The sequence below is a fragment of the Mytilus californianus genome, unplaced genomic scaffold (genome assembly GCF_021869535.1).
Source record: "Mytilus californianus isolate M0D057914Y unplaced genomic scaffold, xbMytCali1.0.p SCAF_3, whole genome shotgun sequence".
NCBI classification, from domain to species: Eukaryota; Metazoa; Mollusca; class Bivalvia; order Mytilida; family Mytilidae; genus Mytilus; species Mytilus californianus.
This window is the reverse complement of record NW_026262679.1, coordinates 21,670,246-21,694,134: the sequence shown is the minus strand read 5'-3', so window position 1 is coordinate 21,694,134 and position 23,889 is coordinate 21,670,246. Positions and strand designations below refer to the sequence as shown.

Sequence of the window (23,889 nt, the reverse complement as noted above, 5' to 3'; positions counted from 1 at the left end):
TTAGAGATTATAAGTCTTTGGAAACCCTACTTCCGGTAAAATCCAATATGGCGGACATTGTACTAAAGTAAGCGTATTTATTTGGGAGGGTAATTGAAATGTGTTTGAATGTATTGCTACTATCATCATATTGTACAGGAACCTTTCTTTGGTGCTGCTCATGGATACAATGTATAGGTCATATGTTTTTAAAATCACATACTGTGGATTCATTTATTTTCGTGGGTATCAATTTTCGTGGATAGAGATAAAAAGACGTTTCGTGGTATACGTGAATTCGTGGATCGCTGATTACAAAAAAGAATAAAAAAATTCAGATACGTAATTCGTGGATTTCTTTTTGATTTAGGAGATCATATAACCTCCTTGGTTTGATCAATAATAAAACAAAAAAAAGAAGGAATTCATTGAAAAAGTTTTGAATTGTCAAAATCCTGGCTTGGTCATTCTAGGTTAAAGTGTTCATTGAAAACTTCTATTACAATAATGGACAGAGACAACTAATTATTTGTTTGTTTTACAGTTTATAAATTCTTGTTGGAATTTTATAAGGCATTCAAAACTCTATGATTGAAAGCTCATTTCCCTAATCACGATATAATAAACAGTCATATAAGTAAAAGGTGTGAAAATAAATGTTCCTGTCATAAACAATATTGATTTTTAATCACCAATACACCAAACTATGACACGGTAATTAACAACTTGCAGTTATTTTCCATGAACAGTTTTAATCAATTTTAAAAAGTAAATTATCACTGATATTCGATCTATTTATTATTGATTTAATCAAAATACTTGTATCTTCTTTCAATAAAAACACGTTTTATGTTACAATGTTTATCGCTAGTCAACACTATACTAGAACTGCATAACATAACCGGAAATACACATCCGACTCCATACACATTTATTCTTCGTTGAATTCTTAAATTCGTGGTTCACTGTGACCCACGAAACCCACGAAAATTGGTATACCACGAATAAAAATGAATCCACAGTAATATATTCCTCTTTTTTCAAAATGTAAAAAAAGTGTTTTTTGTGCCGGTCATTAAACTTTTGACTTTTTAAAAAGTTATACTCAAACCAATAATTCACTATTATGTTAAAATGTTTTAATACAATAAAAAATAAATATGGCGGAGATTTGAAAACTCAGTCTGTATCCTCAATCTACAGTTTTGGATAGATTGATTTAAAAAAAATAGTCACTAAAGTACCAAAGTACTAAAACATCTTTAAAATTACTAATATATGGCCGCAACACATGTCTATTAACAATCACCATCACAAGCACATAAAGCAGTGCACGGGAGACGTGATTTTTCACATTTACAACGACCGCCGCATCCTTTCTTACATCCACAATGTACAAGCTCCTGACAAGATGACGAGGCCTCAGAAAGAGCTGTCCAAAAGGGTTCCCATTGATCATCTATGTCCCTTTGCCATCCATAAGCGCCTGGACTAGGTAGCAATGGAACCAATTCCAAGCTCGTTCCCCATACACACCCGCCTTGGTATATTGCACGTTTTACATGCTGGAAAAGACTAGACCGAGTCAGCGGAATAGCCTCAATTAGTCTTCCCTTTTGCGCAAACAGTTGTTTTCTTGCTTCATTAACCCCATCTGATGTGTTTGTTCGATCGTACATTAAAACCACGTATCGTTCTATCAATGCCATTATTAAATCCATATCTGGTGATGTAGGCTGATCAATCATTATGCTGAATGCTAAAGTCACATCTTCAAATGCCATCCATGTATCCCACGCAGTCTGTTTTCCTTTTCCAGCAAACGAAGATACGGTATCACAACCGGTAAAGGCATGGAACACAGGAAGTGTGTGTGGTATCTCAATGCCTAGTGCATTTGAAAGGTCATGAATAAATATATATCTGAAGCTTTTTCCACTCCCAAACGCAAGCCATAGTTCGTCTGCCCTAATTTTACGGAATAGCGAAACAGCAATGACAGCAACATCAGTATCGACTGTTCGAATCATGACTCGTTTAAGTCCGTGTTTCGCTGCATCAGACACATGCACCATGATTCTAGTGTCAGCCTCTTCGTGTGAACATGGTGCTAAACTTGAAACATCATCACGTGGTAGATAACATAAAACATCCGGAGCATTTGTTGCTACAACTACCTTTTCCGCAAAATTTTGTTGAGCAAGCTCTCAGAAAACTTTGCCAATTTTGAGGAATTTTATTTTTACCCTGGACTCGTCTGCGTATTCCCTTTCCCCTTTTGCTTCTTGTGGCAGCCTTCAAGCTGTTGTCTATGTACGCATCCCAGACTACATCCACTCTTGCTACAGTTTCCAGGTGTTTCCTAATGCAAGGACAGAATATCAAATCAGCATAATCGTCAAAGGTACGAGATGGTTGATGGTTTAAGCATATTCACAATTGCTGCTCCGTCAATAACTAAAACATCCACCTCAGGGACATCACCTGTCGTTATTGTCAATGGTTCTAAACACTTACTGAGAAGATCCGATTTGGTTCCGAGACGCATTTTCCCTTTCTGGCTCAATGCTGGTGGATTTATATTGTTTTCATGAGCAAAGAAGACTTCCATGTCGCTACCTCTTGTCTGACAAGATATATAGAGTCTTGAAAATAACGACACATCACTTTTCAGTATGCTTATTTTGTCCTTCATTGCCGAAACAGTCTTCCCATGAGGAGTTCTAAGTAATGCCATTGCATTTTTCTTGATTGGTTCAAAAATTGGAACAGTTCGTTTTGTCAGTCTGTCTTCTATGTACTTTTCATACTGTGTTTTACCGATCTTTTCTATTTTGCGGATAGTATCAACGACAGATGTTGATGCTATATCCTTCGTATCAAGGACAAGAAAATCCTGACTATCTTCCATGAACGGATTCCCTAACTCATCCATTACTTCTACCATCGACCAAACAACCTTCAAAAATTACTTTTGAACACTAGTCTTATCTTCATGGTGATGTTCGTCTTCTTCTACCTCAAAATCACTTATAGTGCTCTCAAACTCTTTTGTCGACCTTGCCATTTCAGGCCCTGCAATCATCCATCGCCGTAAAGCTACAGGATTTTCAGTTAATCCAACTGCACCACCATCAGACTTTATTATTGCATTGTTCTGCTCATTAGCATGGTCTATTGCTATTGCAGAAAACTTTCTTTTTGTTTTGTGCACAACAAATTTCCCTGACAAAAACTCAACAAGGACATCATGATTGGTAGAGGAAAGAGCTGTCATATCACGAACATGAACCGGTAACCATCTTGAGTAGTGAATATGATCCAGTGTAAAGAACCAAGGGATGATTCTAGTAAGTGCATCTATGTACAGTTTAAAATGCCCTTCTTTTATGGCTCTGATGAAAATGAGCGCATCTAATTCAAGTTTCAGAGTTAGAAACCAGTAATGGAACTGAATTCTTTCTTTAGAGATTTGCAAGCACCACTCCTCCATGTCCAGTTTATGATCAACTTCCTCATTGTCAGTGTATTCCTGGTAAGCAGCCTTCAGCAAGATGTACAAACAACATGCAGATATCTGATGAGCACGTCTCGTCCTTGTTACGTGACTAGCATTCAAATTCCTCAGCTTTTCCAGAAGATGCAACATTAGCTTGTGTCAGCACAGTTGTCCAACCAGATCCTTACAACCAATCTTCAATGGTCTTAAACGTTGACATTTCAATATGAAGTCCACCGAACATTACTATGAACTTGTTTTCACCGTAGAGTTCTGGTCAGGATTTAACGCATCGACACTAGTCTTTATAACATCAAATGAGTGCTTTATCATTGCCACAGATTTAGCCTCTTCTTCAAAGAGTAGTAGAAGTGCTGATACGCATGGTTCAAAATCCTTGATATGTTCGTGTTCTGCATGATAGGCTCCCCAAGAAAAACCAATGTCTTTTCCTCCATATCATTTTCCTTTGAATTGGCAACAGTTTCAATCCACCTGTATTCGTTCTGAACTGCTTCTTGTAAGTCATCAGTACATCCTTTACATGCACTATCTGTCATAGGAATAACAGGTACATTTGTCTTCAAAACAGCTGGTTTTACAACAGCATATGAATCAGGCAAACTTTCAGTCACTCGCCCATCATGGATGTCCGTTAACTGGAAATATATTCGGTGTTGTCCATTCATTTGACTAGTCACATGTTGGAAGAGAGAAATTCCTGTTCCATGGAATGAATCTTTTGCTGTCGTTGAGCTAGGGTTATGATCAATATTATCTACGGCGGTAGTAGTGAAAAGGCCTATCCGTAACGTCGGAGGACAAACATATCCGTCTTCTTGATACTGCTTACAAAGTGTATTGGTAAGAGATGCTCATACTGATAAAAATCGATCATATGATACTGACAATCCTAGTTTATAGATTTTGTCAATTAATCCTATCTTCCTTGTTTGACAATGAATCACTATTCCCAAATACATATGTGAAGGTGTTTCTCTTGATTTTGCATGTCTGTTTGTTGGACTTTTGAATTCTTTTATGACTGTTGAAAATCAGCATTTGAGCAATGGATAACGTTTCTTGGGAAAAGGAATCAGTTGTTATGTCTGGTCCATACAGTAACATATTCACTAACGTTAAAAGAGATCGTGGTACTGATTTTTCTTGACAATCTGCAGCAAATGTACCATTGAATTCTGAAGATGTTGCCATCATATCACTTCTAACAATCTTCACAGCCTTATATATCTGCATATAATTTGAGTCATAATCTTCCTCACATGCCCTTCGTAAGGCTGGTCTAATGTCATCTTTAAATGCTAATAAATTTTCCCGACCTTGCTTATAAGCCTCAATATCAGGTATTTACGTCAATAATCTTTTCTTCAATCTCGTACTATGGACTCTACTTTCTTGTTCGGCTCCCATTTTCTCCAATCTGTTACCATACATTTTTGAAAGATCTGACATCTTGAATACTGGTGCAACATTATCTTCACTTCTAGATTCTTCTATAAAGCTTACTAATTCAGCTAATGCAATTCCATGGCTGATTCATGTCTGTGTTCCTCCTTCAGAATCATCGTCATTAGCCACTCTTGAGGCTTTTCGATAGAGATCTAGTAAGCACCTCGCGTGATATTTTGCCTCTTTGGCTACAAGGTCTCCTGCACTTAACTTTGCTAGTATGGCAGTGTCCTGTAGCTTTTGAGCACATTCACGAACACGATTGTCAATGGCATAGGTCGCTGCTTCACATAACCTCTCATTTTCCTCAATAGTATTACAAAAGAAACATACATAATCGTTCAGTCCTATTTTACAGGGTACACTCAGACGTGTTGATTTTCTTGCCTCTTGTAATAATGATGCTTGCCCATCATCGGATATATATTTATGTTGTCTCTTTTGAGCCCTTTTGAGTTCCATAGTATTGAATTTCAGACGACATTTTTTATGCCTTTTAGCATTGCTCTTTATCAGTGTGTTCTGAATACCACTCCAATCATTGTTTTTTTTAAAGTCTAACCAGGTTGGTAAGCAGTTTATCTCATTAAATTGTTCAAGGTTTTCGGATAATGTTTTATATCCAGCATTTGTGTCACTCTACTTTGCAGATGCAGGCATTGTAGTGTTTCACAACTATCAGTTTGACAAAATATGCATTTAGACCAGTCCACTTCTGGGCCATGTTCCCCTATTTGAGATGATGTTGGTACTTGTCCATCAAATGTATCAATGAGCTGAAATGATTAGATGGACATCTCTAGACTTCAATCAGTTGACTATAATTCATATCATTCTAAAAATAATCGGGGGAATTTGATGTTGGGGAATGAAATGAACTATAATATACTTACTGAATGATTCATCCGAATACCAACATCTTTTAACAAAACAATATACCAAAATTTACCAAAATTTACCAAATTTGAATATTTTTTTCTGCCATTTTTTTTTTTATTTTTCCGGAAATACGGTATTTTTATAAAAGTCTGCCTAATATGATATCAATAAGAGACACAAAAGAAAGGTTTGTGCCAAATTTGATGCAGTTTTGTTTTGTAGTACGCCTATAAACATACTTTTAGTCGAAATTGACTTGAATAGGATTTTACCGTAAGTGAGAGCTTTTTTTCAAATGCCTCCCTATCTGAATTAAAAGAGTAATGGTTGAGGAAGGTTTATGCCAAATTTCATGCGTGTAGCAGGATGTGCACAATTCTTCTGAAATATGCTTGTAGCCGCCGTACTAGAAGTTTGCTGGTGTAGTAAAAATTGGTATCGTTAAAGTTAACGTTATAATTTGAGTATCAATAAGTTTAAAATCAAAGTCAAGAGTAAACATAACCAATGCAATGCATATGGAAAGTAAGATTGATTGATTGATTGGTGCTTAACGCCACTTTCAACACTATTCTGCTATTTCGTGGCGGTCAGTTTTTATTGGTGGAGGAAGCCGGAGTGCCCGGAGAGAACCACCGACCTTCGGTAGGAAAACTGACAATCCTAGTCAATTAAGATTGGAGTCGAGTGCACCTGCCCCGTGCGGGATTCGAACTCACAACGTAGGAAAGAAAGAAAAAAGCCCTTTAAACCAAATATAACTTAAATCTTAAAGAAATACGTTTACAAAACTTCAGATTACTGGATCCGTAGTTGGTAGGATTAGTATTTACATATAGGGGGTTAAAACAACCTTTGAATTTCATATAAAGACATTTTATATGAACATTTCACTTTGAATTAATTACCTTACTTAATGAAAACGTTTTCTGGAATCAATTATTGGCTGTTGAATAAACTTTAGTTGTAAGTAAAATTTAGAATTTATTGATTTGAACTGTAGATAAACGAGAAGATGTTCCTAAATGATGGATTACATGATTTGCATTCATACTAACAATTAGGAAACTTAAATAATTCCTACCATTTCATCGTATTCGTTGTGTCATTTAATGCCTAAAACACAGTTTTATTAAACTTTCCCATATTATAAGATAGTCTTTACATTACCACGACTTATCCATAAACAAAATCGAAAAAGGAATATAGAATAAACATATAATTAACAGTAGAATAACCTTCATGGCATCCACATTGTTTATTCTTAATAGAAGAAATTGGTCTGGAAATTTATTAAGTCTGTTTTTTCATATAGAAGTGAAAATCTTTATCAAAGCAGCGTACAACAGTGATTGGTCTTTAGTACATAGGTTATATTTATCGCCTTTATTTTTATAGAATGTTTTGATGGTCCCTATCAACCATGACTCTGGAATTTTCCCCGTTTCAAATATCAAATTGAATTGAAAATGTTAATGAATTTATCAATAGAGGCCTTTATATGTTCATTTACAAAATTAACATCGGCACACGCCTTGTTGTTCTTTAAGTTATGGACACATTTAATGATGTCTTCTCTACTTATTGGCATATTAAGTTCTTTATTGATGTTATCGAATATATTTCCGGTAACGGGGAATGTAAAATCGTTAGTAGTATTTTTTTTGTGCCAGTTTAATTCTTTAAAGAAAGAAAGAAATTCTTCAAAACAATCTTGTAAACTAATAGATACATCAATGACAATAAATAAAGTGAACGAATACAACTCCTTTGAACAGTTGAAGGGTACCATTCCCAGTTAGTTCAACTCTACACAATATACGCAATGGTCGATGAAGTTATGTACCAACTCGTCTTTAGTCTTATACCCAATAAAAGTGAACAGACATACATGTACGACCGCTTATTCAACATGCTATATACTGCTTGTCAACATAACCAACTTCAACTAGCACCACAGATATTCTTCACTGACTTTGAGACAGCTACCCGTAAATCTGCGCAGCGAGCATTCGCCAAAATTACTTTGATGCTTTTTTCACTACACACAATAATTGTTTCTCAGATACTATATTAAAACCTCATTTACAAAAATGTAGATGTATCATTACCGTAGTTGAGTTTATGTGGTATTTGTAGTAAAACTCTCATATTACAGACTTTCAACATAAATTCAATCATGGTAAGAAAAGCAGGCAAAACATTTCAGCGTGTGCGCTCTTGTTTATTAATTAAACTTTTTGTGCTTTGTATAAAACTAATAATTTGCCCTCAATTTAAAGAATTTTCCATTTTCAGGTTTTTAAAGTGCATTTGTTCATTAGCGTTAGCATTGTTAATTATTTCATGCGATTGTAAAATAGTTTCGTTGTTAATCACTCTTTTGTACATAAGTGTTCTTTAATGAAATATTTTTTTTTCAATTTTGACAATTTCAACCCGTCAGATTATTCAAAAGTTAATTTAAGCTGGAATCACTACAACTCCATTTACAGGTAAATTTCATTAATCCCTTTTGCCAAAATATCACGTTTCTCCAACAAGAAATTATTTACCTGTAGACAAAAATATAAAATGTTGGAGAAATGTGAACACACCATTAAAATTTACATTTCACTAAAAAAAAAATTCTTCAAACATTGGATTATTGAAACAGTGCTAGGTGATAAACAAGGTATCAAGAAATGTGCATAACTTAATAATATTCAGCCTACATAGAATTATTGGAGAAAAGGAAGATATTGAATTTTCAATCCTCTGAAAATGGCTCTCAATGGTTATCTGTATAAAATGTATATATTTAGCTATAATTCTAACTACACCATTTCCTTACTTTTTTGTGTAGAAATAAGCGAAAAAAATCAGTATTGCCCAGTATGAACTATTTCAGGGAGTATTGCCCAGCCTGAAAAAAACCGGGATTTTCCCACCCGTATTTCCCACCGGGTAATACTTCGCCAATCTTGTTTTCTTGCCTTTTAATATAAATCTAAATGGAAATTTTTTCAGGTATAATACATACTTTTTAATGTTACGCTACATCTATATCACTACATGTAGCTGTTAGTGCATGTTTGATATGCACTTTTATGTATTATTAAAGTATTTTCATGCAGTTTAGTTTTTTGTGCGAACTTGAAAACAATTAATTGGCGAATGCAAACCGCTACAATCGTTATAATGATTGAACAGTGTTCTTTGCAAACCGATACAGGTATTTGTTGTTCTTTGTAGAAGCACAAATCAATCGTTTTTGTCGGTTCACAAAGAACACATATAAATAAGAAGATGTGGTATGAGTGCCAATGAGACAACTCTCAATCCAAGTCACAATGTGTAAAAAGTAAACAATTATAGGTCAAAGTACGGCCTTCAACACGGACCCTTGGCTCACACCGAACAGCAAGCTATAAAGGGCCCCAAAATGACTAGTGTAAAACAATTCAAGCAGGAATAAAAAAAAACGAGAAACGAGAAACACTTAGGAATCAGATCAACAAACGACAACCACTGAACAACAGGCTCCTGACTTAGGACAGGTGCAAACAAATGCAGTGGGTTTAAACATTTTAACAGGCGCCAACCTTCACCCTAACCCGAAACAGTAGTGTAATATTACAACATAAAAAGACACACTGTAAAATATCAATTGAAATGACTTAACTAGATAAAAAAGACCTATAAACAAAAACAAGTAAACATACACTGAACGAATCAGTTTGATCTATGACACAATATAGTCGAATATATATCGATACACAAACACAAATCTATCATTTTCCGGTTCAAACTGTTCACCTTTGTTTTGGGAAAATGGCTTGTTAATATGTAACAATGGGAATTGATTTAACATTTTGGTATCGGCTATGTAAACTTTATCTGTTGGGATCATGTATATTTCAATGTTAAGGATATATGATAACGTGTATAGAACTAATTAAACATGCGACTATTTTAAATTTGTGGGATACATGTAATACTATATGTTCATATACTTTAATATTGATTCTATAGGAAATAAATGTCCCAGTCACTGGTATCAAGATCAAATTGTTATTGTGTTGTTGTCTCAATGACATCAAACTAATAATTCTGATCTGTTGATTGTAAAATAATGCCTCCCTACTCTTTATTCATATGTGTACTTCCGTATATCTATTCCAAATAGTGGAGTCGAGTTAAACAAGCTTACTTTGTAATGGAATACGGTCATATTTGCATATTCGGTAATTTTATTTTTATAAATGTGTGTGGTATATGTAAAATGATACAGCGATCCATAGACAAAAAAAAAAAAAAACAAAAACAAACAAAACAAACTAAAAGGCAAATAAACGTCAACATACATTCTTCAACAAGTGACCAGGTTTTATACAATGTTATGGGCATACAATCGAAAGAAAATGAGGCTTCTAAGAGCCCGAATTGCTGACTTGGTAAAAATAAGACATTTTGATAATTATTTTTACATGTGCTGTAATCAGTTATGTTTGCTTATTTGTTAATCATATTAAGTGATATTTTTGAAGATCTTGTATAGATGATCAATTTTACTGTTTACAAAAAAAGTAAAATGACAAAAATACCGAACTCCACGGAATATTCAAAACGGAAAGTCCTTTATCAAGTGGCAAAATCAAAAGCTCAAACACACCAAATAATGCAAACGAATAGAAAACAACTGTCATATTCCTTACTCGGTACACGCATTTCTTTATGTAGAAAATGGTGGATTAAACCTGGTTTTATAGCTAGATAAACCTCTCACTTGTATGACAGTCGCATAGAATTTCAATATATTGACAACAATATGGGAGCAAATCAAACAGACATTTTAATAATTTATTAAAGGTTTCGAGATAACTGTCAAAATTATGAAATTAGTAAAAGAAATCGTCATTTAAGGGCAACAAATCCTACAAGACAACTTGGCCATCTTGACTTATTTGTCGATTTTCTTTTTTCTTTTTAAAGTTTCTGTCTATCTAAAATATTTTTTTTACAAAAATGCAAAATTTGGTTAAAACTCACTATTCAGTTGAAATAACTTCTATGAGGAGTCGCTTGACATCTTCAGTCATTTGACTTATTTGTAGATCACCAAAATCAGTAAAGACACGTCATTGTTACTTTTGGTTGATACATTCAACAATACCTACCGTTATCTTGATGATATTATTTGTTAAATAATCCAGAGTTCTCTAAATATACTACCGAAATTTACCCAAAGGAACTTACTTTAAATAAATCTAACATAAACAGCAGTAGTTGTCCTTTTCTAGATTTAGACATTTCAATTTTTAAAGGGAAACTCCATACTAAAATTTACGACAAAAGAGACGATTTTTCATTGCCTATTGTTAATTTTCCCTTTTTAGACGGCGATGTTCCTTTGGCTCCATCATACGGTGTTTATATATCCCAACTCGTTCGTTATGCCCGTGTGTGTAGTGATGTCTTAGATTTTAACGAACGTAATCAATGCATCACTGGTAAATTGTTAAGTCAGGGATTTCGTTACCATAAATTGCTTAAAACATTTACTAAATTCTTTCATAGATACAAAGATTTGATTAGTAAATTTGGCTGTACCTGTAGAAAACTTATTAAAAACGGTATTTCACCTAAATTTTACGGTAATATTGTACTAAAAGCGCGGAAATCACTATGTGATCCGTCTAAACTAATCGAACCTTAAAACAAACTTATTAGTAAAGGTTATCTTACCAATGTTGTAATTAGATCTTTGAATATAGTTTACATTGGCACAAATATCGATTTTGTCATCAGCAGATTAAAACATAACTAAATTTGTATTCTTTTCAAACGTTTTTTTTTTATGTATAAATACACATCCACGTTCATTTTCTATATAGAGATTACTCTATCTATATATTACATTATACATATTTATTAACAGGTTAACTCCTAACTATCCTACTGCCTGTCGATACTTTTATTTTGCCATTGCAAAAGTCATGTCTTCTTTGACTGTTCATGACGTTGAAACACTAAATCCCTGTGATGTGTTTTAGTTGATTATAGTCTCTGATGCATGATTTTTTTATTATTAATTGTTTTTGGCTTTTAACTAGCTTTCGGTAACTGCGAGTACTCTCAAATCGTACTTTCGTGTTAATTTGACCTGTTGATACAATTTGTAATGTATTTTTGTTCTTTAATGTTTGCTTATTCGGTGTTATATCTAGGCTCACTATTTTTAAAATATACCACCTTTGATAAGTGTTTAGTATGACGACAAATTTTCACTTTTGTTCTCTTACTAGAAACAACAAAATTATTTATTTTGTAAAAATTATTTCCGTACTCCATGTATACCTTACAACAAAATTATTTTTATTTACCCGTGTATGCTATTTTATTTGGCGGCATTTTGTCCAAGGTCATAGTTGTCTTTCTGATATTGTTAAACATCTAACCCCATTGTTTTATTAATTTTGTATTTACATTGTGTCATAGATCAAATTTATTCGTTCAGTGTATGTGGACTTGTTTTTGTTAATATGTCTTTTGATTGAGTTAAGCCATTTCAATTGATATTTTATAATGTGTCTTTCTTTGTTGTGATGTTACACTATTGTTTCAGGTAGGGTGAAAGTTGACGCCTATTAAAACGTTTAACCCGCTGCATTTGTTTGCACCTGTCCTAAGTCAGGAACCTGATATTCAGTGGTTGTCGTTTGTTGATGTGGTTCATAAGTGTTTCTCGTTTCTCATTTTTTATATAGATTAGACCGTTGGTTTTCCTGTTTGAATGGTTTTACACTACTCATTTTTGGGGCCCTTATAGCTTGCTGTTCGGTGTGAGCCAAGGCTCCGTATTAAAGGCCGTACTTTGACCTATAATGGTTTACTTTTACATATTGTGACTTGGATTGAGAGTTGTCTCATTGGCATTCATACCACATCTTCTTATATCTACTAATTGTTTTTATTATATGATTTATGCGTAAAAATATTGTTTTAAAGGTAATAACTCTTGTTAGGAAGCAACTGGCGATTTCAACGATATTGATATACTTGGAAATCTTATTTTACTGAACATTATTTATAGGTACAGTTTCTCTCTTTTTATTCTGGTTTCTGCAAAAACGGTCAAAACTTACTTTTAGGGCTATAACTCATAAATGGTTTCAATTGACAATTATACCATATTACCTCATTTATTAATCTTATTTCGCTGAATTATTTTGCTTTTTATATTTTATCTCTATTTTTCAAATTTCCGCAAAAAAGGTAAAAATTGTCTTTCAGGGGCAATAACTCATATAAGGGGTCAATACATGATTTCGGTCATTGTGCCTAATTTGCAGGTTTTATTGTCATTTTTACTGTTTAAAAGTCTAACTATCTGTTATAGTTTTCAGGAATATAACCGAAATTTGCCAACAAAATATATTTCTGGGGCAATAACTTCAAAATGGATTGTCCTTTTTTTTTAAATTACACAGGAGATAGACCTTGATCTGCTGATAATTTTTTATCTAGTATATATTGCTATAAGATGTTTTAAGATACATGTATAAGACAAACACTGAATTTTAACCCTTCTAGATTTAAGCTACAGTGTCTGTGCTTGTTGGTGGATCGAATCCCGGATATACTTTTAAGACAAGATACATGTACCCTAAGGAATATTCCTGTAAAATTTGGTAACATGTGGCACAGTAGTTTTAGCGAAGAATATTTTATTTTAAAGTTTACGACGTCGGACAGACGACGACAACGGACACCAAGTGATGACAAAAGCTCACATGACCTTTTAGGTTAGGTGAGATAAAACGAATAAATATACAGCTGCAAAATTAAAAAAAAAGTGCACAGGAGGGTTATAATTTTTCTTTAAATTAATGACCTCCACTAGAGTTAGAGGATTCGTGGATACAATTATTATGCTGACGAACGAACAATCGGATAAAACATTCACCAAAGTACAGATTTCTCCTCATCACTACCGTTGACTGAAGATGGAATTAACCTAACATTGAACTCAACTGATATTCTTGCTTTTAAATAACAAAATACACCAATGTTGTCAGTATTAATATAATAATAACATAATTTGTGCATGTCTTTATTTCCGAATATAACAAAGTGAGATCAGTATGGCACCATTTTCACTTACTATTACAATTGTTTTTTTTTCAGATGTATTTTATCTGAAAATTACGAAACAACAGTAAACAATGTGTGACTATTTAATGGTTGCGTCTATAGACCTTGGAACAGCCTATTCTGGGTATGCCTTTTCTCTTAGGAGTGATTTCAAACGTGATCCACTAAGGATTCATTCTAACCAGACCTGGAATGCAGGTAATGCACAACTAATGTCACTGAAGACACCTACCTGTATTCTTCTCGACAGTAGCAGAAAGATAAAATCCTTTGGATATGAAGCGGAAAGTGATTATTCACAGTTAGAAGAAGACAATGAAAAACAAGAAGATTATTACTTCTTTCATCGTTTCAAAATGATACTGTATGAAAATGAGGTAATGACATATAGAATACAATTATTTTTTTTCATTTGTTCATACTTGCACCACATACTTTGTAAAGCTGATATATATATATTTTTGAAATGAATATAATTTATAAACACTTACAAAACTATATATTACACGCATATTTGAAATTCAAATAGATATAAGAAGATGTGGTATGAGTGCCAATGAGACAACTCTCCATCCAAGTCAAAATTTATAAAAGTAAACCATTATAGGTCACAGTACGGTCTTGAACACGGAGCCTTGGCTCACACCGAACAGTAAGCTATAAAGGGCCCCAAAAATTACTAGTGTAAAACCATTCAAACGGGAAAACCAACGGTCTAATCTATATAAAAAAACGAGAAACGAGAAACACTTATGAACCACATCAACAAACGACAACTACTGAACATCAGATTCCTGACTTAGGACAGGTGCAAACAAATGCAGCGGGTTTAAACTTTTTAATGGTACCAAACCTTCACCCTTTTTCTGAAACAATAGTGTAACATCACAACATACATGTAGAAAGACACACTATAAAATATCAACTGAAATAGCTTAACTCAATCAAAGGACATATTAACACCATTGAACATACACTTAACAAATAAATTTGACCTATGACACAATGTAAATACAAAATAAATAAACTAAGGGAAGAATAATAAAAGTAACATGTTATATCGGTAAGAAATGTTAAACAATTAAAGAAAAACAATATGCTCGAACAAAAATATCAGCCACTACATTTGACCTTATAATTTGATTTTTTACATGACCAAACATAAAATGATGCAACTTCTGTGCATTACGATGACAATTGGATGACAGAATGTGTATTAAGATTTAAGCACGTGCTTTTGCTATGTAAGTGGTCGTTTTGACCTTGCTGTAAGGGGTAGGCAATATACTTGTAGTTATCGTCGACGACATTTTATTTTTGTGTTGCCGAAATGGACCAATATCAACGTATACATTGTTTCATTTATACAAATTGTTTTCCAAGTATTTCAATTGTTTTTGACTCCATATCCTTTTTTCAATGATATCGATATTCTTCAAAGGGATAGATTTGATTTTATACAGTACATTAAAAAGCATGACTTTTTTAAAAACAATTTTATCCTTAAAACAGACGATACAAGTATATTGATTTTAAAAACGAAAGGAACTTTTAAAATGTATTCTTGTAAGATAAGAGCATCATATTTCCTAACGTCGAATTACATCTGATACTTGTACTATCTTTTCAGAATCTAAAACAACAAAGACTTAAGGATGTAACAGGGAAAACTCTTGCCGCTTCAGAAGTTTTTTCAAAATTTATCAAAGCACTAAAAGACCATTTATTGACTCAGATCATTGAAAAGGGCAAAACCATAAAGCCACATGAAATACGATGGGTATTAACTGTTCCAACGATATGGACGGATGCATCTAAACAGTTCATGCGGAAATGTGCACAACAGGTATATTAAACTAAACATCTTAGTACGTGGGAATGTGCACATCAAGTATATTAATCTAAGCATCTCACGTGGGTATTAGCATATCAAGTATAAACTAAACATTTCACGTTCGAATGTGCACATCAGGTATAAACTAAGCATCTAACATGGTTATTTGCATATCAGGTAAAAACTAAACATATCACGTGGGAGTGAGCACAACAGGTATAAACTAAACATCTAATGTAGGAAGTGCACATCAGGTATAAACTAAGCATCTCACGTGAGAATGTGCACATCATGTATAAACTAAGCGTGGGAATGTGCACATGAGGTATAAACTAAGCACCTAACATGGGAATGTGCACATCAAGTATAAACTAAGCATCTCACGTGGGTATGTGCATATCCGGAAAAACTAAAAATCTGATGTGGGAATGTGCACATCAGGTATAAACTAAGCATCTCACATGGGAATGTGCACGTCAGGTTTAAACTAAGCATTTCTCGTGGGAATGTGTACACCAGGTATAAACTAAGCATCTAAGATCGGAATGTGCACATCAGGTATAAAACAAGCATCTCATGTGGGAATGTGCAAATCAGGTATAAACTTAGCATCTCGCGTGGAAATATGCACATCAGCTATAAACTAAACATCTCACGTGGGAATGTGCACATCAGGTATAAAATAAGCATCTCGCGTGGAAATGTGCACATCAGGTATTAACTTAGAATTTCACGTGGGAATGTGCACATCAGGTATAAACTAAGCGTGGGAATGTGCATATCAAGTATAAATTAAGCACCTTACATGGGAATGTGCACATCAAGTATAAATTAAGCACCTCACATGGGTATGTGCATATCTGGTAAAAACTAAACATCTCATGTGGGAATGTGCACATCAGGTATAAACTAAGTATCGCACATCGGAATATGCACATCAGGTAAAAACTAATCATCTTGCTTGGAAATGTTCGCATCAGGTATTAACTAAGCACTTCACATTGGAATGAGCACATCAGGTATAAATTAATCTTCTCAAGTGGGTATGTGCACATCAAGCGTAAAGTAAACATCTCACGTGGGCATGTGCGCATCAGGCATAAACTGAACATCCCACGTGAGAATATGCATATCAGATATAAACTAAGCATCTCACGTGGGTATGTGCATATCAGATATAAACTTAGCATCATACGTGGGAATGTGCACATCAGGTATAAACTAAGCATCTCACGTGGGAATATGTTTATCAGGTATAAACTAAGCATCTCACGTGGGAATGTGCACATCAGGCATAAACCAAACATCTCACATGGGAATGTGCACATCAGGTACAAACAAAACAGTTCACGCGGAATCGAAATGGGAAATGAAATTCTTTTATTGCTTTTAAAAAATTGAAATGAACTGTGCCAATTATATTTCCACTATGCGAAAAGTCAAAAAAATTTAAAATAGCTATTCCAAACGCTGCTGTTAATAGATACATATTTGAAAACTTTCAAAATCACATACTATACGTCGTAAAACTGTTTAAAATCTATATCTTACGTTGTCTGTACGTTTACTGTACAGGGCAAACAGATGTTTTTAGTGAAAATTCGAAATATTCTATATTCTCTCAAATATATAACATGCGATATAGAAGATTTGTAAATTAAACAGCAACTCTACGATCAGGCATCCCCTCCTCTCCAAAACTACAACTTTGGGTCAAATTTCTCTGTAATATGTCAAGCCCTAAATCGCTCCGGGTCGAAAAAAGTTATGAATTAATATAATAATTAAATAGCTGCCATCATCACCAAATTTCCCGAAGGTCAAATATTATATAACTAAAAACAATTACTGACAACATCCTGGTCGTTAAAGACAGGTACGTGATCATGTGGCGATATTTAATATTTTCTGAGAATTCAACCTTCTCCATTGCTAAAAAAAAAAAAAAAATTACGACGAGTGGTACAACGTCTTCTGAAACAGTTATGTTCTAGTGTAACAGTAAACCAGATCATGAAGGTGTCATTAAAGGCAGGACATCTTTTTTTTTTTTCATTAAGAACCCTTGGTTCAGTAGCTTCCTTTTAATCAGTCACCGTGCCACCCGATGGTCGAGTGGTACGTTGATAGTAAACAGGTATATTCATAGTTAAAATATGGCATATTGGTATACATATGGTACAAATAACCGATATATATTGGAAAATCGAGGATTTGTGAAAATGAAGGGGAGAGACTATGGGGCTCAACATATTTGTCCTGTCCTTACGAACCATATGGAACGACTCCTATAATATTTACACTAGATACACATTTTTTTAAATATTTTGAAACAATTTTAAATATTTCAAAAAATATTTGTATCCGAAAATTGATTAAGCAAACTGGGAAAATGGAGAATTTTGCAGGAAAGTGTGAATCTATCAATGATTTTTCTATGTCCATCTATAATTATCGCAATGCAACACGTACAGCGTATCTTTGGAACTAAAATCTCCTACTTCCAATTAAGTGTGATTAATTTATTACTGTTGCATTGACTGGGCACAACATCACATCAGCATGTTGTTTTCACAATTACTATGGCAACCAATGTTGCTTGAAGGTAGCGAGGATGTAAGTAATTTTGAAAGAAATGAAGTATATTATATGATAGAAAAAAAAATAAGCTTTGTTAAGCATACAGTGATTTAAAGGTTTTCGTGATCAATAAAAATGCTCTACATTTTACTTAAGGCCATTTAATTTTTTTTAGCTTATTTATAAATGTCCGTATTCATAAAAACAAATTGCTTTCACTTAAATACTTCTACTAAAGGTTTGCCAGAATGTTATATGACATATTTCTTTATATACTGCAGGCTGGTATAGATGAAGAAAAGCTTGTAATTGCCTTGGAACCGGAGGCAGCCTCAATTTTCTGTCAATATCAAGAAGATAAACGAGCATCTAATGAAAGAAGTTTACTTAATCGAACAGGACAGAAATATATGATCATTGATTTAGGAGGTAAATATTTGTATGCTATCCTATCCACAGTGTACAGGTGCAAGACATTTGACATTTAATAGTATTAGGAAAATAAAACGCGAAATTCGTTTGTATGTTTAGTTATATCATTTATCTATGATCATTGCAAGTCATTTAATTCTATTTTATCTTAACTTGTTTCCTTATATAATTTGGAGTAGATGGCCGACCTTTTTTTATTGTACCTCGGGTAAACTAGTGACGATGTGATTGGTTTAAAGCCATCACGTGGTGACCCCAAACAGAAAGAATTTTTTTTTACGGCGTATTATAACAGCCAAAGTGTGTGTGTGTATGTGCGTGTGTGTGTGTGTTATATTTGAGTTTTGGTTACTGTCCTATTGACGTATACATTATATATACCTCACATCTCTTTTTATTTTACTCATATAAACAGAAAGCAAGCGTTCGGATCCTAACCTCATACATAATCAAATAAATTTGATGATAATTTTTAGGGGGTACAGCTGATATAACAATCCACGAGACACTAACAAAGAGTGATGACAAATTTCCTTTATTAAAAGAACTACATCATGCTATCGGCGATGACTGTGGTGGCACACAAGTAGATAATGCCTTTATGGAAGTCCTGGGAGAAATTCTTGGACAAAAGTTGATAAAACTGATGAAGAAGAAACAGCCATCCGCCTACCTGGAGCTTCTGAGAGAATTTGAAACAGTTAAAAGAAGAGAAATTGCCAACAAGAATAACTTACGAATTCCTTTAGTGACAATTAATGAGCTGATAGAGGAACTAGAGGAGGATAATATAGATGATAAAATAAAAGTGTCCAAATATAAAACTAAAATAAAACGCAACAGAGAAACATTTTGTATTGATGCTGAATTAATGAAATCGTTCTTTGGACCCACAATAGACAGAATTGTATCTTTAGTGAAAGACACGAGTAAAATTAAGGCGATAAGAGACGTTTCTCTATTTTTGTTAGTTGGAGGATTTTCTGAATGTAAGTACGTGGTTCACGCTCTTAAAGAAGCATTACCAAACAAAACTTTCATTGTTCCTGAAGAGGCAGGTTTATCTGTACTAAAAGGAGCTGTAATATTTGGTCATAAAACAAGCATTATTGGATCAAGATTCATGATATACTCATATGGAACAAAAGTGTTTGAACCGTTTGACCCAGAATTGCATGAAATTTCAAGGAAGAAGAAGGCTGGAGGTCGGTATATTTGTACAAAGATATTTGATTTTATAGTGAGAAAAAACGAATCAGTCCCGGTAGGAACAACCATAAAAAGAGAATATGTGACGGACGACCTTCAGCAAAACTTTATGGACCTTGATTTGTACAAATCGGACTCCGGATTAACTAAATATATAGACGAAGAAGGTTGCTACAGAGTTTGTAAAGCGACAATAGACATACCGGACCCATCAGACGAACAACGGACCGTTGAAGTTGAATATTACTTTGGTGACACGGAAATAAGAATGACAGCTGTCGAAAGAGACAGTGGAAAATCCTGTAAAACTTTTTGGAAATTCATTTAGTTTATTTTATTGTAACATTAACTGCACAAACAACATTCCATAAACTGTGTAGAAATAGTTGCTGTCGCAATTCAGGTCCTTAGTTTATCTACATTTTAATTCTTATATTTAAAAAAAAACTAGTTGTCAACAGATTGGTTACTTGATCGGACCACGCTGGGTTACGTTTTGAATCTTATATTTTGGATCTTTTTGGTCCTACTATTGATCCACAATAATGTCTTGACTATTGTAAATTGGTGTATAATATACTTCAAATAGTCAATATTGCAATAATTATTGTATTGTGATAACATGCACCCCTGCTATCTGCATATTTTATACCCCAAAATAAGCCTTTAAACGTTAAAAGCTTTTCTATATTAGGTCAAATAGGAACAAATCATATCATAAGTAATAAAGATATAAAACTCGTCATAGATACCAGGCTTATAAAGAGTTTGGAGGTAGTGATCTCAACAGTTTTCAGAAAATTAAGAATTATTGTATTGAAGGGTGTGGATTACAACCTGAAAGAAAAAAGAGCATGTTATATTCGTTGTTTTTATTGTACAACACACATGTATAAGGAATAAGAACACATTGTCAAACCAAACTATCAGTACAATGAGGTCAACTACAGATTACAGTCAACTTTCACTAACACAATAGAAGGAGATGTGGTATGATTGCCAATGAGACAAATCTCCACCAGAAGCCAACTGACGTAGATGTAAGCAACTATTGTAGGTCACCATACTAACCTAAACAATAACAAAACCGGTATCGCATATCAAGCTACAAAAGGCTCCGACATAACAAAATGTAAAGCAAAACAATTTAAAGAGAAAAACAACGGAAAACTTCGCACATGTACAAGGTTTTACAGGTTCATTATAATGTTTATGCTTCGTAAACGGACAGTAAACGGTCGAGGTCTAACAATTCCAAAATGGCAGTAAATTATTGTAACTTCACTTAATGACAAATAATCAGTTTAAGAAGAAAATCTTTTTAAAATATAGCCGGACAGTTCACAATGTGCCATTATGCTACAATAGACTATATACCGGCACGTGTATTTACAAAATAACGCTATAGCTTCCCCTCATTCCGTATAAAGTTTACTTCATATGAATAAAGGAAAAGGTAAGCAAAAAAGAGGAGCCCATTTGGTTCCAATAGGGTTGCCAACTTTTAGTGAAAAACCACGTCGGTAATCCTTTTTTATGAAACAGATTTGAACTAATTTTTAGGGTAGATATTTTCATAATAGCTCTGAAGCCCGGCTTTGATTCTTGATGTTAACAATTTGAAAAGAGGCTTCGTGGAACAGTTGGCAGACCCAGCGATATAATATTGTTTGTAAGGACACTTATTTTGATTTTGTTTCCAGCACAGTGAAGGAAGATCAGTTCTTTATCTTTTTGGTTGATATTCCACAAGAACATAAAACATACCTCGTGGGAGTAAATTATGTGGAGCTTTCAATTGAATTGTCAATAAGTAACTTATCTTAATCAAACAGTTTATGTAATGTAATGTACAAACAAAAATTATTTTGTTCCGATGCTTTGTCTGCGGGAGCAACAGCATATTTGTCATGGAGGTAGACTGCTGTTGAGCAAAATTTGGGTTTTTGAATATATGTGTTGCATGAGTGTCCGAACACCCATTACATTTGTTATTTCTAATTTGTATCAAAGACGTCGACCTCACAGTCCTTTCCGAGTCGGTAAGTGTCTTCGTCTTCTTTTTCACGTTTAACCAATTTACTGGCATAATCCTCAACTGAATGTTATAGTATTTAGTTGCGTTCTAATTCATGGATTTAAGCCCTGTGGTTTATACGTTACGCCGGGATGTATTGTTGACCAGTAAATATAACGTACCCAGCCGGATTAGATATGAATGGGCAACTAGCAAAGGTAACATTACGTCCCACGGTACAGTGGATGCCCTCTTACTACATAAGACATTTTGGTGAATATGTTTATCACATCTATAGCATTGAAATTGATATAAAGCGCTTCATATTTTGACTTTCATCTAAATTTGACAGTGAAGGGTGGTTTAGAACTTTAATTTACAATTTGTCATTGTGAACTTTTTATTTAAATGTAACTGCATCATTGAGCGGCATCTGTATATTGATTTTATACATGTGTCTCACAGTTGATACGATATTCCAGTGCATGTGTCTCCTGTCATGTGGGAAGATACAGTCGGTATACTATTTTCCTGCAGACGATCAATTTAAATTGTACGCAAACCTTTAAGAAAATGGATAATATATCTTTTACGAACATTTTGCGTATTGAAGCTTGAATGCAGTATTTAAGATAAAGTAAAAATGCGTTGTACAAACGTAATTTAAAATAGCTGTCAGAAAGGGAGATAATCCACAAAACGAATTTGGTTCTGTTAATATTTTATTGATAATGACCAATATGCAGTTAAAAAGTGAATATGCAAACTTCATACTGTCCTATTTTATAAATATTAGGTGACTCATTAATTATTTTTTGGTCAAAGGAAAGTAAATTTTATGGTTATAAACGTAGAGTTTCAGAATCTCGTAACATACATGTATCACATAGGTTTGTAAAGTAAATAATGTGTCGCTTCAAAATAGCTCTCTAAAAAGTACAGGATTAAAATATATCTATTTAAAGACCTGAAAAGGAAGTGGAAGCATAGATTATACAATTTCGTGATTTTATTTAATGTCAGATATATGACAAATAAGTTGAGGTCATGATAATGTTGAATTTGCGTGTTAACTTAATTTTACAAGTTTTAATCTTTACTGCTGTTTCTCCTGGACTTCTCTGACTGAGCTGCATACATATACGGATTCTCATGTTCCAGTGATGTGTACAGCCAGTAAAAAAATAAATTTAATTTTGTACGCCAGAAATTGATTCGCTTAGCAATATTTATACCAATTTTACACAAAACTTTCAAAGCCTGCTTTTCTCAACGTTTACTATATGAAGAGAGAAATGATTACATTATATTAACCAGATTTTTTTTGTGTGTGAATGTATACTCAAAAGCCAATTTTTAATTGTTTGAAAGGGAGATGATTTTTTTGCCACTTGATTTTTCACTTTGTATGTAGAGTATCTGTTTCTAAAAATTTAAATGGTGATTCCCAAGGTTTATGTAATTATTGTAGTGAGATGTATTGATTGACATGAGCAATAGATATTTGTACAACAATGCAGAATACAATAAATTTTATTATGTCAATTAGGACGCCCTTTACTGAGCAAAATAGTCATTATCACATTGTACAATTAACAATATAAAATAATTTAAACTAAATAAAAACAACAAAATAATCGGTTATTAAAAAAACTAAGTGCTTATAAACAAAAACAAAAACGACAAAGAGTATAACCAATGCCGGAAAAGGAATCAGAGCTGTGAATGAGGGCGATAAATATTCCTTCATTAAAATTATTTCCAAAATTTTGTAACAGCAAATTTTAATAACACAACGGTACTGACTTTTCTGCAGCAGATCAGCATTATGACAATAAATGTCTCTTCTGTGAC

At 33.6% G+C, this 23,889-nt stretch overlaps 1 protein-coding gene across 11 annotated transcripts in view; it reads left to right on the top strand.

The window, feature by feature from the left end:
* The window catches only part of LOC127734119 (heat shock 70 kDa protein 12B-like), a 151,737-nt gene that overhangs the window by 39,804 nt on the left and 88,044 nt on the right, over window positions 1–23,889 (top strand). For 4 of the 11 annotated variants that reach the window (XM_052243790.1, XM_052243789.1, XM_052243788.1 and 1 more), the window contains 4 exons: window positions 13,997–14,340; window positions 15,594–15,809; window positions 18,659–18,806; window positions 19,286–20,404. The exons of 4 other annotated variants lie outside the window; for them this stretch is intronic. In XM_052243790.1, coding sequence (XP_052099750.1) covers window positions 14,035–14,340; window positions 15,594–15,809; window positions 18,659–18,806; window positions 19,286–20,346 — 1,731 coding nt within the window. In that variant the 5' untranslated portion in view covers window positions 13,997–14,034 and the 3' untranslated portion in view covers window positions 20,347–20,404. Of the gene's footprint in view, window positions 1–13,996; window positions 14,341–15,593; window positions 15,810–18,658; window positions 18,807–19,285; window positions 20,405–23,889 lie in introns of those variants that run through there. 3 more of the 11 variants (XM_052243776.1, XM_052243786.1, XM_052243783.1) reach the window with 3 other exon arrangements.